This window comes from Ornithorhynchus anatinus, chromosome 11, assembly GCF_004115215.2.
Source record: "Ornithorhynchus anatinus isolate Pmale09 chromosome 11, mOrnAna1.pri.v4, whole genome shotgun sequence".
In the NCBI taxonomy this organism is placed as follows: Eukaryota; Metazoa; Chordata; class Mammalia; order Monotremata; family Ornithorhynchidae; genus Ornithorhynchus; species Ornithorhynchus anatinus.
Window position 1 is genome coordinate 15678572 of NC_041738.1, and position 15832 is coordinate 15694403.

The 15832-nt window shown below is 52.0% G+C and overlaps 1 protein-coding gene across 1 annotated transcript; it reads left to right on the forward strand.

The window, feature by feature from the left end:
* Positions 1-4185: 4185 nt before the first annotated feature.
* RPL27 (ribosomal protein L27) lies at positions 4186-7879 on the forward strand. The gene is made up of 5 exons (XM_029074726.2): positions 4186-4288; positions 4486-4568; positions 5960-6129; positions 6303-6413; positions 7796-7879. Exons 2-5 carry the CDS (start codon positions 4488-4490, stop codon positions 7842-7844), a joined length of 411 nt encoding a protein of 136 aa, XP_028930559.1. The 5' UTR covers positions 4186-4288; positions 4486-4487; the 3' UTR covers positions 7845-7879.
* The last annotated feature ends 7953 nt before the right edge of the window (positions 7880-15832 follow it).

Genomic DNA, 15832 nt, shown 5'->3' on the forward strand with positions numbered 1-15832 from the left:
AGGTGGGCAGCAGTATCCCGTGGTTCCCAGAGGCCTCCCAATGGCTGGAGGTCAGAGCAGCCCCGGGGAGTGTGGTGGGATCGAAGTCAAGTCAAGGGGGTGGACGGATGCCCCGTAGGAGGACCCTCCAGCAACCCCTTTCCCTTATGGAAACAGAGTCCTTCCCATCATATCCCCGCTACTCCGACCTTTCCGGGATAGGTGGGGCAGGCGAGAATAATAATAATTTGGTATTTGTTAAACACTTACTATGTGCCAGACACTGTACTAAGCTCTGGGGGGTGGATACAAGCGTATCGGGTTGGACACAGCCCCTGTCCTACATGGGGCTCATAGACTTAATCTCCATTTTACAGATGAGGTAACCGAGGCCCAGAGAAGTTGTGACTTGCCCAAAGTCACACAGTGGAATTAGAACCCGTGACCTCTGCCTCCCAAGCCCATGCTCTTTCCACTGAGCCATGCTGCTTCTCTACCCCAGGAGAGGGAAAGAGCTGATTGCCCTAAAAAAGAGAAGCAGCGTGGCTTAGTGGAAAGAGCATGGGCTTGGGAGTCAGAGAACATGGATTCTAATAATAATAATGGTATTTGTTAAGCGCTTACTATGTGCAGAGCACTGTTCTAAGCACTGGGGTAGATACAGGGTAATCAGGTTGTCCCATATGAGTCTCACAGTTTTAATCCCCATTTTACAGATGAGGTAACTGAGGCACAGAGAAGTTGAGTGACTTGCCCACAGTCAGCTGACAAGTGGCAGAGCCGGGATTTGAACTCCAACTCCCAAACCCGTGCTCTTTCCACTGAGCCACACTGCTTCTCTAATCCCGGCTCCAGCTCTTATCTGCTGTGTGACCTTGGGCAAGCCACTTAACGTCTCTGTGCCTCAGTTATCTGTAAAATGGGGATTAAGACTGTGAGCCCCACGTGGGACAACCTGATTACCTTGCATCTACCCCAGTGCTTGGCATATAGTGCTCAACAAATACTATTAATAATAATAAAAAACTAATAATAAAATCGACTCTCCGGAGCTTCTGCTTGATGAGGAGATGAATGGGCAACCATCGGAGGTTCTTAAGGAGTGAGGAGACTTGCACAAAATGTTTTAGAAAAGTGATCCAGGCAGTAGAGTTTAGTATAGACTGGAGAGGGGAAAGGCTGGAGACAAGGAGGTGAGTGAGGAGGTTGATCCAGCAGTCAAGTAGACAAGTGCCTGGATCAACGTTGGCAATTCGTATGGAGAGGAAGGGGTGGAGTTTGAGAATAATAATAATGTTGGTATTTGTTAAGCGCTTACTATGTGCAGAGCACTGTTCTAAGCGCTGGGGTAGATAGAGGGTAATCAGATTGTCCAACGTGAGGCTCACAGTTAATCCCCATTTTACAGATGAGGTAACTGAGGCACAAAGAAGTTAAGTGACTTGCCCACAGTCACACAGCTGACAAGTGGCAGAGCTGGGAGTCAAACCCATGACCTCTGACTCCGAAGCCCAGGCTCTTTCCACTGAGCCACGCTGCTTCCCCGTATGAATAATAGTAGTAGTAGAATAATAGTAGTAACAATAGTAGTAGTAGAATAATAGTATGAATAATACTATTCATTAAGTGCTTATTATGTGTCAAGCACTGCTCTAGGCTCTGGGGTAGATGTGAGCAAATCTGGTTGGACCCGGTCTCCATCAGTCAATCGTATTTAATGACCACTTACAGTGTGCAGACCACTGTACTGAGCACTTGGGAGTGTACAATGTAACAGACACATTTCCTGCCCACAGTGAGCCTTCAGTCTAGAGGCAGAGACAGACATTACTATAAGTAAATAAATTACAGATACATACAGAAGTACTTTGGGGCTGGGATGGGGCAATGAATAAAGAGTGCAACTTAGGGTAACACGGAAGGGAGTTGAAGAAAAGGGAAGAGAGCTTAGGGGAGGCCTCTTGGAAGCCTCTTCTTGGGAGAAGCAGTATGGCTTGGGAATCAGAGGACGTGGGTTCCAATCCCAGCTCCACCACTTGTCTGCTGTGTGACCTAGGACAAGCCACTAATTTCTCTGTGCCCCAGTTACCTCATCTGTAAAATGGGGATTAAGACTGTGAGCCCGAGGGACAACCTGATTTCCTTGTATCTACCCCAGCGCTTAGCACAGCGCTGGGCACATAGTAAGCACTTAAACAACATCCTATTATTATTTTGTGCCTTAACTAGGGCTTTGAAGGAGGGGAGTGGAGGGGCTCCCAGTCTTAATCCCTATTTTGCAGACGAGGGAGCTGAGGCACAGAACAGTGAAGTGATCTGCCCAAGGTCACACCGCAGACAAGTGGCTGAGTTAGGATTAGAACCCAGATCCTTCTGAGTTGGCCTAGCAGATAGAGCACGGGCCTGGGAGTCAGAAGGTCTGCCCACAGTAGGTGCTTAATAAAAATGACTGAAGGTCATGGGTTCTAATCCCCCCCTGCCACTTTGCTGTGTTTTCTTGGACAAGTCACTTAACTTCTCTGTGTCTCAGTCCCCTCAGCTGTAAAATGGGGATTAAGATGGTGAGCTCCAAGTGGGACAGGGACCGTGTCCGGCCTAATTATCTTGTATCTTACCCCAGAGCTTAGAATGGTGTCCAGCACATAGTAAGGGGCTTAAGAAATTCCCCAAGTATTATTATTACTCCCGGGCCTGGGCTCGCAGGATGTGGTGACCGAGCCTGGGGATTCATTCACTAGCATTTAGTGAGCGCTTACAATGTGCCTTTCCCTCTGCTCTTCCCCCTTCCCTCAGCACTACTCATTTGTATATATTATTTATTACCCTATTTACTTTGCTAATGAGGTGTATATCTCCTTGATTCGATTTATCTTGATGATGTCTTGTTTTTGTTTTGTTCCGTTTCTCTCTGCTGTGTGTCTCCCCCGATTAGATTGTGAGCCGTCACTGGGCAGGGATTGTCGCTATCTGTTGCCAAATTGTCCATCTCAAGCGCTTAGTACAGTGCTCTGCACATAGTAAGCGCTCAATAAATACAAAGGAATGCATAAATGAATTCACTAGTATTTATTGAGCGCTTACTAGGGGCCGAGCCCTGTAGTGAGCACTTGGGATGGACAAAACGTCCACAGAGAGGGACAATCCCTGCCCAATGACGGGCTCGCAGTGGGGTGTCCTCTCCCAAGAGCGGAGGGATCGTCTTCTCCGTAAGTCGGCACTCAATAGATCCTATCGATTGAGTGATTGATGGATGAGCTGCGGGGGGAGGGGGGGAGGCCTCAGGGGGCCCTGGCACGGCCGCGGGCTGCTCATAGAGCTCATAGAGTTAGAGAAGCAGCATGGCTCAGTGGAAAGAGCACGGGCTTTGGAGTCAGGGCTCATGAGTTTGAATCCCAGCTCTGCCACTTGTCGGCTGTGTGACTGTGGGCAAGTCACTTAACTTCTCTGTGCCTCCGTTCCCTCATCTGTAAAATGGGGATTAAGACTGTGAGCCCCACGTGGGACAACCTGATTCCCTTATGTCTACCCCAGCGCTTAGAACAGTGCTCGGCACATAGTAAGCGCTTAACAAATACCAACATTATTATTATTATTATTATTAGTAAGCGCTCAATAAATACAAAGGAATGCATAAATGAATTCACTAGTATTTATTGAGCGCTTACTAGGGGCCGAGCCCTGTAGTGAGCACTTGGGATGGACAAAACGTCCACAGAGAGGGACAATCCCTGCCCAATGACGGGCTCGCAGTGGGGTGTCCTCTCCCAAGAGCGGAGGGATCGTCTTCTCCGTAAGTCGGCACTCAATAGATCCTATCGATTGAGTGATTAATTGATGGATGAGCTGCGGGGGGAGGGGGGAGGCCTCAGGGGGCCCTGGCACGGCCGCGGGCTGCTCATAGAGCTCATAGAGTTAGAGAAGCAGCATGGCTCAGTGGAAAGAACCCGGGCTTGGGAGTCAGAGGTCATGGGTTCGAATCCCAGCCCTGCCACTTGTCAGTTGTGTGGCTGTGGGCAAGTCACTTCTCTGTGCCCCAGTTCCCTCATCTGTCAAATGGGGATGAAGGCTGTGAGCCTCACGGGGGACAACCTGATGAGCCTGTACCTACTCCAGCGCTTAGAACAGTGCTCTGCACAGAGTAAGCGCTTAACAAATCCCAACGTGATGATTATTATAGAGTTGGACGGCGGGGGCGCTGTTCCCGGCGGCCGCGCGCGTGCGCGCGGGGCCGGTAGTGACGTCATCGCGGGCGGGGCTTCCCCTCTCTCCTTCCTTTCGGCCGCCGGAGGAGGCTCCGCCGTCGCGTCAGGTGAGTGCGGGTTCCCGGCCGCCATTTCATCCGCCGCCATCGGCCTCCCCGGGCCGCCGGGGGCGGGAGGGCCCGGCGCCTCCGAGTCCCCCGAGCCCTCCGGGGTCGGCTGCGGGCCGAGGGCCGGGCGGGGCCGTGGGATGGGGCCTCCCGCCGCCTCCCCCCGCAGCCCCGTCACCCCCCTCTCTCCCCCGCAGACATGGGCAAGTTCATGAAACCCGGGAAAGTGGTGCTGGTCCTGGCCGGGCGCTACTCGGGAAGGAAGGCCGTCATCGTGAAGGTAGGAGCGGGGGGGCCGGGCCCGGAGCGGGGGGCCCGTGCCGCTCACTCTGGGCGGAGCGATAACCCGAAAAACGGGGGAGGATCGCGCCCGTGGAAGTCGGGCCCAGGCCCTTGAAGCCAACAGCATGAAAGATGACTCTTGAATCCACCCGCATTTCCCCCACAAAGTCACTAGGACGCTGTGGCTGGAGGAGCAGAATTCCAGGCTCCTCGTGATTGGGACTCCACAGCTTCTCAGGGGCAGCGTGGCTCAGTGGAAAGAGGTCATGGGTTCGAATCCCGGCCCTGTGACCGGGGGCAAGTCACTTCACTTCTCTGGGCCTCAGTGACCTCATCTAGAAAATGGGGATTAACTGTGAGCTTCATGTGGGACAACCTGATGACCCTGTATCTACCCCAGCGCTCAGAACAGTGCTCTGCACATAGGAAGCGCTTAACAAATGCCAGTATCATTATTATCATTCCCCGTTGTCACAGTGAGGGCAACTGCAGGCTGGTAGCCTTAAGGAGGTTTTGTGGAGGCCTCATACCGTCGGTGGGTTTCCCTTTCCTCTTGGGGTGGGGGGAAGCAGTACGGGATGGGGAGTCTTCCCGGGGGTACGGAAGCTTGGTTGGCACACAGAGCGTGCTAGGGGTCATGGGGGAAGGAAGGCAATTCACTCGATTGCAGTGGAGAGTGACCAGGAACGTGCAGAGCTGACCCATTCATTTATCGGGCACTTGATGTGTGCAGAGCACTGTACCGAGCACTTGGGAGAGTACAGTATAACGGTAAACACACATTCCCTGGCCATCACGAGCTTACAATCTAAAGGGGGAGACAGATGTCAACATGAATTGCTAACTAAAACAGCAATATGGTAGGCCCTTTCACGGTAAAGTCTCATAGCAAGGCAGGGAGTGAGACAAGTCATTCGATTGTATTTATTGAGCGCTTACTGTGTGCAGAGCACTATAGTAAGCGCTTGGGGGAGTACAGTACAACAATAAACATTCGCTGCCCACAAGGAGCTTACAGTCGGGGTGGGACAGGGACAGGTGGTAATATTAAAAAGTAAATTACAGGTGTGGACATAAGTGCTGAGGGGCTGCAAGGGGGCGAAGAACAGAGGGAGCAAGTCAGGGCGACTCGGAAGGGAGCGAGAGAAGAGGAAGGCTTGGGGGGTAGTCAGGGAAGACCTCCTGGAAGAGGTGTGCCACCAATAAGGCTTTGAAAGGGGGAGGGACCGGGGCGAGAGCTCCCAAGAATTGTCTCCTGGCCGTGAGCTTGTCATGGGCGGCCCTGAGCTGGAAACAGCTCGGGGCCCTCTGTCGCCCCGAGGTGATGCCAGGGATGAAGGGGGAGCAGCTGTGGGGACCACTCCCTTACCTGCCCGGCTCCACTTGCAGAATATCGACGATGGCACCTCGGACCGGCCCTACAGCCACGCTCTCGTGGCCGGCATTGACCGCTACCCCCGCAAGGTGACGGCCACCATGGGCAAGAAGAAGGTTGCAAAGCGTTCGAAGATGAAGTCTTTCGTCAAGGTGTACAACTACAACCACCTCATGCCCACCAGGTGCGTTGTGGCTGCCGGTCCAACATAGAGAGAGAGGGAGGTGACGTGGGCTGGGGGGTATTGCCTGGGACCCTCTGGCAAGCCCCAGTCTTCTCCATCTACAACACATTTGTGAGCGTGCCCCCCCCCATCCACCTCCTTCTCCTGGTGAGCTTCCCCTCTCCCGCCAACAGATACTCCGTGGACATTCCCCTGGACAAGACCGTGGTCAACAAGGATGTCTTCCGGGATCCCGCACTGAAGCGCAAGGCACGCAGGGAGGCCAAAGTCAAATTTGAGGAGAGGTGAGGCGGATGCCTTCCTGTGTTCTCGGGGTGGGATTGGAATCCATCTCTGGAATGTAACTCGTCATGGATAGAGAACGTGTCTGCACACTGCACTCAATAAATGGATTGATCGCCTCTTCCCCTGTGGGACCGTGAGGGGAGTTGCTGCCATCTTGGGAAGGCAGAACACACCTATGGCCCTAACTCTGCTTTCTCTTAGCCTCCTCTTGTAAATTACTACTATTATGGCATCTCTTTGCTTACTGTATGTCAAGGACTGTTCTGAGCACGGGGGTAAATACGGGAGAGAAGCAGTGTGGCCGAATGGAAAGAGCATGGGCCTGGGATAGAGGATCTGGGTTCCAGTCCCAGGTCTGCTGTGTGACCTTGGGCATGTCACTTAATTTCAGTGTGCCTGCTACCTCATCTGTAAAATGGGCTTGAGACTGAACTAAATGTTGGACAGGGACTTATTATAGTATTTGGTACATAGTAAGTGCTTAACTTTCAAAGTACAGTGGAGCAATAAGGAATGACAGTCCCTGCCTACAATGAGTTCACAGTCTGAGGGGGAGTGACAAACATCCAATAGAGATAAATAGACATCATTATAAATAAAATTGCATATATGCATAAGTCCTGTGGGGCAGGGAGAGGGAAGAGCAAAGGGAGGAAGTCAGGGTGACGTAGAACGGAATGGAAGATGAGAAAAAGTGGGGCTTAGCTTGGAAAGACCTCTTGGAGATGTGCTTTCAGTAAGACTTTGAAGTGGGAGGAGTTAATTGTCTGGCAGATGTGAGGAGGGAGGGCAATCCAGGCTAGAGGTAGGACTTTGGCCAGGGGTCAGCGGCAAGACAGGCGAGATTGAGGCACAGTGAGAAGGTAACAGATATAATTAGGGAAAAAAAAAGGAATCAGTTTGGACCCAGTCCCTGTCTCCCCTGCTAGATGGTAAATTTCTTGACAGCAGGGATTGTCTACTTACTTGCTGGTGCTTTCCAGCAAAGAAGCTCTGCTTGCACAGAGGTGCTCAGATGCCATTCATTAACCACCCCAACCCCAAGCACTTGTGTACATATCTAATTTTTCTATATTAATGCCTGTCTCCTCTGCTAGACCGTAAGCTCATTGTGGGCAGGAAATGTGTCTATTGTTATATTGTACTCTCCCAAACGCTTGGTGCAGTGTTCTGCATGCAGCTCTCGAAAATGAATAGCACCCTCCCTGGGCTCCAGGAGAGGAAGGGGCTGGGCCTCGAGGCTGCCAGTTTGATGGGAGAGCCCGATAAGCCCTGTGCAGGGCACACAAGGGCTGGACTCAGGCGTCAGATTGGGTATGAGGTGACTGCTTGGATGCTCAGGTTCCTGTTTCTCTCTTTATCTCCCCTCTCCCCAACACAGGTACAAGACCGGCAAGAACAAGTGGTTTTTCCAGAAGCTGCGATTCTAGGCCCTCCATGTCCACAATAAACTCGTTACACCCCACGGCCCGCGTCTCTGTCTCCGTGGGAGGGGCGTGTTGGTGACGGCCTGCTGCAGGGGGTGGGGATCGTCAGCATTTACGCAAGGCAGTATAGTGTTTGGGAGATGCAGCTGAAGCATGAGCCTCCCTCTCTGCCCACGGGGACTAACTCTTGACAATATAACATACAGAAGGTAAAAAGAGCATGCCGAGGTGGTGGTTTGGTTTGTTTCAGGCCAGTTGAGCGCTCAGCAGAGTGCTCTGCCCCCCCCCCCCCGTTATTAGCTCTCTTTTACTCCTCTCATGTTCACCACCTGATTGGGGTGCCCCCTCTATGTACTTTTCAACATCCTGAGTCATATCCACCTCGGAGCCACTCACAGCGCTTTATGTATTTCTCCCTTGCCTCAGTATGTGTGTATATGAATTTTCAAAAATGATCTTCCCACTGTTAATTATTTCATGCATTTCCCCCACATTTAGGCTCGTGGACAGGAAACAGCCTGTGATTCTACGGTGCAGCAGCCAGTGGGCATTAAGTAAATAGCACCACAACTCTTACTGACCTGGAAAAATGGCTCCCAGTGGCTGTGAGCGCATTTTGTGCCTTGGTGGGTGTTGGGAAAAGTGTCCGTGGAGAAGGACGCTGGGGAGAGGCTCCCACTGTTGGGGTGGAATTTCATGGGTGTGTTTTGAAAGATGGGGAGAGCTGTAGTCTGGTGAATTTGAGGGAGTTCCAGGCAGGAGGAAGGGAAAGTCAGTGGGTGGTATGAACTGCTTACCGAGTGTTTAGTCGATAAGAAACAAAGTAACTGGGAGAATGAACAGTGTTAGTTGGAGACTGGGGGGAGAAGAGAACTGATGATCCCAGGCCTTAGGACTCAAATCAGCAGGAACAAGGCAGGGAGCTTCCTGCCACAATAAATGGGGGAACAGACGGTGATTCCTACCCTATCCCCTGACCTAGACGTAAACAATAGTAAAAGTAAAGGTCTGTATTAGGCACTGTGTGCAGAGCACTGCTAAAGTGCTGGAGGGAAAGGACAGGTGAAATCGTGTTTGAGTGCTTACTGTGTGCAGAGCACTGTACTAAGTGCTTGGGAGTGTACAAGACGAAAGAGTTCCTTGTCAGCGAGTTTACAGGTGGGCAGTGAGGTAGATGAGATAGAGGTGAGTAGATTTTGCATTAGAGGAGTGAAATTTGTTGGCCGGACAGGGTTGTAGGAGACATGGCAGGAGAGAGCTAGCTAATGAAGGCATTTCTGTTGGATGCGGAGGTGAATGGGCAATCACTAGAGATTCTTGAGGAATGGGCAAACGTGGACTGAAAGTTTTTGGTAGTGGGGAGACAGAAGGTGGGGGGCGGTCAGCAAGAAGGCTGATGCACTAAGCAAGGATAAGTGCTTGGATTAATGTGGTAGTTTGGAGACGAAAGGCTGGATTTCAGTGATGTGAAGGTAGAACTGACAGAATTTAGGAGGTTAAATATTAGGGTTGAAAGATGAATTCATAACACCATGGTTATGGGTTTGTGAGACTGTCTATGGCGATGGGAAAATCGGAGTGGACGGTTTGGGTGGGATGATAAGGAGTTCTGATTTGAACATTAAATTTGAGGTGTTGGCAGGACACCCAAGTAGAGCTGTCCTGCAGGCAGAAGGAAATGCAAGACTGCCGAGGAGAAGTGGCGTGGCTCAGTGGAAAGAGCACGGGCTTAGGAGTCAGAGGTGGTGGGTTCTAATCCCGGATCTGCCACTTATCAGCTGTGTGGCTTTGGAAAGTCACTTCTTCTCTGTGCCTCAGTTACCTCATCTGTAAAAATGGGGATTAAGACTGTGAGCCCCACGTGGGACAACCTTTCATTCATTCAATAGTATTTATTGAGCACTTACTATGTGCAGAGCACTGTACTAAGCGCTTGGAATGAACAAGTCGGCAACAGATAGTCCCTGCCGTTTGACGGGCTTAGAGTCTAATCGGGGGAGACGGACAGACAAGAACAATGGCAATAGAGTCAAGGGGAAGAACATCTCGTAAAAACAATGGCAACTAAATAGAATCGAGGCGATGTACATTTTATTAACAAAATAAATAGGGTAATGAAAATATATACAGTTGAGCGGACAAGTACAGTGCTGAGGGGATGGCAAGGGAGAGGGGGAGGAGCAGAGGGAAATGGGAAAAGAGGGTTAAGCTGCGGAGAGGTGAAGGGGTGGTAGAGGGAGTAGAGGGAGAAGGGGAGCTCAGTCTGGGAAGGCCTCTTGGAGGAGGTGAGTTTTAAGTAGGTTTTGAAGAGGGGAAGAGAATCAGTTTGGTGGAGGTGAGGAGGGAGGGCGTTCCAGGACCGCGGGAGGACGTGACCCAGGGGTCGACGGCGGGATAGGCGAGACCGAGGGACGGCGAGGAGGTGGGCGGCAGAGGAGCGGAGCGTGCGGGGTGGGCGGTAGAAAGAGAGAAGGGAGGAGTGGTAGGAAGGGGCAAGGTGATGTAGAGCCTTGAAGCCTAGAGTGAGGAGTTTTTGTTTGGAGCGGAGGTCGATAGGCAACCACTGGAGGTGTTTAAGAAGGGGAGTGACATGCCCAGATCGTTTCTGCAGGAAGATGAGCCGGGCAGCAGAGTGAAGAATAGACTGGAGCGGGGCGAGAGAGGAGGAAGGGAGATCAGAGAGAAGGCTGACACAGTAGTCTAGCCGGGATATAACGAGAGCCCGTAGCAGTAAGGTAGCCGTTTGGGTGGAGAGGAAAGGGCGGATCTTGGTGATATTGTAAAGGTGAAACCGGCAGGTCTTGGTAACGGATAGGATGTGTGGGGTGAACAAGAGACGCGTCAAGGATGACACCGAGATTGCGGGCCCGAGAGACAGGAAGGATGGTCGTGCCATCCACGGTGATATCCCAGCTCTGCCACTTGTCAGCTGTGTGACTGTGGGCAAGTCACTTAACTTCTCTGTGCCTCAGTTCCCTCATCTGTAAAATGGGGATTAAGACTGTGAGCCTCACGTGGGACAACCTGATTACCCTGTATCTACCCCAGCGCTTAGAACAGTGCTCTGTACATAGTAAGCGCTTAACAAATACCAACATTATTATTAGGGAAGTCTGGGAGAGGACCGGGCTTGGGAGGGAAGATGAGGAGCTCAGTCTTGATCATGTTGAGTTTTAGGTGGCAGGCCGACATCCAGGTGGAGATGTCCTGGAGGCAGGAGGAGATGCGAGCCTGAAGGGAGGGGGAGAGGATGGGGCGGAGATGTAGATCTGCGTGTCATCTGCGTAGAGATGGTAGTCAAAGCCGTGAGAGCGAATGAGTTCACCGAGGGAGTGAGTGTAAAAGGAGAACAGAAGAGGGCCAAGAACTGACCCTTGAGGAACTCCAACGGTTAAAGGATGGGAGGGGGAGGAGGTGCCAGCAAAGGAGACCGAGAATGACCACCGGCCAGAGAGATGAGAACCAGGAGAGGATGGAGTCAGTGAAGCCAAGGTGAGATAAGGTGTGGAGGAGGAGGGGATGGTCGACAGTGTCAAAAGGCAGCAGAGAGGTCAAGGAGGATCAGAATGGAGTAGGAGCCATTGGATTTGGCAAGAAGGAGGTCACGGGTGACCTTAGAGACAGCAGTCTCGGTAGAGTGGAGGGGACGGAAGCCAGATTGGAGGGGGTCCAGGAGAGAATGGGAGATAAGGAATTCTAAGCAGCGATTGTAGATGACTCGTTCTAGGATTTTGGAAAGGAAGGGTAGTAGGGAGATAGGGCGATAACTGGAGGGGGAAGTGGGGTCAAGAGCGGGTTTTTTTAGGATGGGGGACACGTGGGCATGTTTGAAGGCAGCGGGGAAGGAGCCATTGGAGATTGAGTGGTTAAAAATAGAAGTTAAGGAAGGGAGGAGGGCAGGGGCGATGGTTTTAATAAGGTGAGAGGGAATGGGGTCTGAGGCGCAGGTGGTGGGGGTGGCACTTGCGAGGAGGGAGGAGATCTCTGAGGATACTGCAGGGAAGGATGGGAAAGTAGGGGAGAGGGTTGGTGGGGGGGAGGGGAGAGGCGGAGGGGTGACTTTGGGGAGCTCAGACCTGATAGTGTTGATTTTTGTGATGAAATAGGTGGCCAGATCACTGGGGGTGAGAGATGGGGGAGGGGGAGGAACAGGGGGCCTAAGGAGAGAGTTAAAGGTCCGGAACAATTGGCGGGGGTGACGGGCATGGGTGTTGATGAGGCAGGAGAAGAAGTTTTGCCTGGCGGAGGAGAGGGCAGAGTTAAGGCAGGAAAGGATAAATTTGAAGTGTGTGAGGTCGGCTTGGTGCTTGGACGTTGGCCAGCAGCGCTCAGCAGCTCGAGCATAGGAGCGTAGGAGGCGGAAAGAGGAGGTGATCCGGGGCTGTGGGTTAGTGGAGTGAGAGCGGCGGAGGGAAAGGGGGGCGAGAGAGTTGAGATGAGTAGAGAGGGTGGAATTGAGAGCGGAAACCTGATCATCGAGAGTGGGAAGTGAGGACAGGGTGGCAAGGTGAGGAGAGATGCTTTTGGAAAGATGGATGGGATCAAGAGAGCGGAGGTCTCTGTGGGGCAGTAGTGAAGGTTTGCAGGGGGAGGGAGTGAGAGATGAGGCAGGTGAGAAGGTTATGGTCAGAGGGATTTCCTTGTATCTACCCCAGCACTTAGAACAGTGCTTGGCATATAGTAAGTGCTTAACAAAAAACATTTTATTATCAGGGCTGGAGATGTAGAGTTGGATATCATCTGCATAGAGATGGTAGTGGAAGCCATGGGGGCAAATAAGTTCTCTAGGGGAGTGGGTGTAGATGGGAGAGAAGAAGGGGACCCAGAACTGAACCTTGAGGGACGCCTACAGTTAAGGGGTGGGAGGCAGAGGAGAAGCCTGTGAAAGAGACTGAGAATGAGCAGTCAGGGAGAGGAGAAGAACCAGGAGACAAGAGTGTCAGTGAAGTGAAAAGTCAATGAAAATGACCAGGTTCCTTCACCCTCAGCTTAGAAGCCCGTCAAGTGGGGGGAGCCTCTTGGGGGGAGGAAAAGGGCTAATCTGAAAGGGTTAAGGGTCACAGGGAAGACAAACCTCGGTCCCTGGAGGCAGCAACAAGCTGCCCTGGAGTGAGTGGGAGGGATGTACTGGGTGATAGTGGCCTGAGGCAGAGGACGGCTCAGTGATTCAGGAATCCGGTGGGGCCTCCCAGCCCAAGTGTGGGGGCTGAGCTGGGTGGAACAGGAGGATAAACTGGCTTGTAAAATGTGTGGGGATCTAGCTCCCAATTCAGGTTGTGTGGTGGCCCCCAAATAATCACTGCTGTATTTAAAAGTGTTTAGTATGCATCAAGCACTATATTAAGTGCTGGTAGATTTTTTTTTAGCAAACTATTGTATCGTGCTTTCCTAAGCACTTAGAATAACGCTGAGTACAGTCAACGCATGTTAAATATCAATTGGTTGATCCATAAATACGATTGAATGGATGACCTGTGGGTGCCCCTCTAGTCTCTATCTACCCCCACTCCCTTAGAGGACTCATTGGCTCCTAAGGCCTCAACTACCACCTCTAGCCAGGTGATTATCTCCAACTCCAGCCCCGATCTCTCTCCTTCTCTGCCGTCTCGTGTTTGCTCCTGCCTTTTTAGGCCATCTCTACTTGAGCTGACACCTCAAACTTAACATGTCCAAAATAGAACTCCTACCTTCCCACCCAGACCTTGTCCTCCCCTTGACCTTCTCATCAGTGAAGACAGCACCACCATCCTCCCTGTCTCACTAAAACCCACCCTTTCCTCTCCATCCAAACTGCTAACACAATCCAAGCACTGACACTAAACCTCCTTGATTATCAGCATCTTTGCTGACCTTGCTGCCTCCCTTCTTTGCCCACTCCAGTCCATACTTCACCCTGCTGCCTGGATCATTTTTCTACAGAAACGCTCAGCCCACGTTTCCCCATTCCAGTGGTTGCCCATCCACTTCTGCACCAAACATAAACTCCTTTCCACCTGCTTTTAAAGCACTCAATCACCTTGCCCCCTCCTTATCTCACCTCGCAGCTCTCCTACAACTGTGCCCACACATTTCTCTCCTTTAATGCCAACCTACTCACTATACCTCGATCTCATCTATCTCGCTGCCGGCCTCTCGCCCACGTCCTGCCTCTGGCCTGGAACGCCCTTCCTCTTCATATCCAATAGACAATTATTCTTCCCCTTTTCAAAGCCTTATTGAAGGCACATTTTCTCCAGGAGGCCTTCCCTGACTAAGTCTTTTCTTCCACTTCCTTCTGAATCACTCTGACTTGCTCCCTTGTATTCACTCCCCACCTCCCATCCCCGCAGAACTTACGTAGATAGCTGTCATTTGATTTATATTAATGCCTGTACATAAGTGCTCCAAAGCTGCCCCGGGACAGGGTGTGGGCAGGGATCTTGAAGGGGCAGCTGTCTCTCACCACCCGGGAGGGTCGATGCGCAGTGGGTGGTGGGCCTTGGGTCGCTGAAGTCGGGGTGTCATGGGGAAGATGGACCAGTGTAGCTTTCCCTTTGCAATCCACCATCACCCACCCACCCCACCCTTGCCTCGGCCCGAATGCCACAATCTTGGCGTCCCCGTCAACGCCTCCCGGTCACTCAGCTCTCACACTCCACCTCCACCGGCACCTCAACCTCAACAGCACCGGAACTGAACCCCTCACCTCCCTCCCCAAATTCCGTGTGTCAGTGATATCACCCTCCTTGATCCAGGTCTCCCGACCCTTGACGTCATCCTCGACGCCTTACTATCTTCCAGCTCTCACCTTCCCCCATGGATAATTTATTTTAATGAGTGTCTCCACTGGCAGACTGTAAGTTCCTTGGGTAGGGAGCGTGCCCGGCTACTCTTTCGTACTCCCCAAGTGCTCAATACAGTGTTCTTCACACTGTAAACTGCTCAAAAAATATAACGGGCTGATTCTAAATCCCTCCGGATTTACCGCCCCCCCACTCCCAATCTGGAACACAACTTTCACGGCAGAAACAGCCTGGCTTAGTGGAAAGAGCACAGGCTTGGGAGTCAGAGGTTGTGGGTTCTAAGCCCGGCTCTGCTGTTTGCCTGCTGCGTGACCTTGGGCAAGTCACTTGGCTTCTCTGGGCCTCAAGTCACCTCATCTGTACAATGGGGATTAAGACTGAGCCCCACGTGGGACAACCTGATCACCCTGTATCTACCCCAGCGCTTAGAACAGTGCGTGGCACCTAGTAAGCGTTTATCAAATACCTTCAATCAACATCATCAACGTCCCTGCCCCAAGCTCTGGTCATTTCAGAGGTTGACCATCGAATCGACCTTCTTCAACTGGTCTCCCTGCCTGAAACCTGTCCCCTCTCCAGGCTATACTTGAGGCCGCTGCCCAGATGGGACGTCATTCTGCCCAGGTCTCCCACTCCTCCCCAACCTCCGGTGGTTGCCCATCGCCCTCTAAATCAAGCAGAAACTCCTGACTTGGTTTTCGGCCACACACCCGGCTCTCTCCAACCCATTTCTCCCCCTGTGTTCTTATGCAATCTTCATCCCTCTCAAGTTCACTTAGCATGCCTCCCTCTCATCTCTCCCACCTCCAACCCCTTACTCGTGCCCTTCCTCCTGCTTGGAGTTCCCCCTTCCCAGTCGCCAGACCGCACCTCTCCCCACCTACGAAGTCTCCGGTGATCCTGCCTCTCACAGAACGCTTTCCCCGATTAATCGATATTTAACAAGCACTCGCTGTGGGTGCCCAGCACGGCGCTAAGCGCTCGGGAGAAGTCCAATTCAAAAAAGTTGGGGGATGCGATCCCGGCCCACAAGGAATTTGCAATTCATAGGGGTGGGCAGACATCAGAAGAGATTAGGGAGAGGGGAAATAATAATTACCTCGGCCCATCTTTCCAACTACCCTCAGCCTCACAGGCTCCTGGAGTGCTCCACCCGCCGTTCGAGCACTTCCTGACTCACCCATCCGCTTTTCTATTATCTTTTTTCTC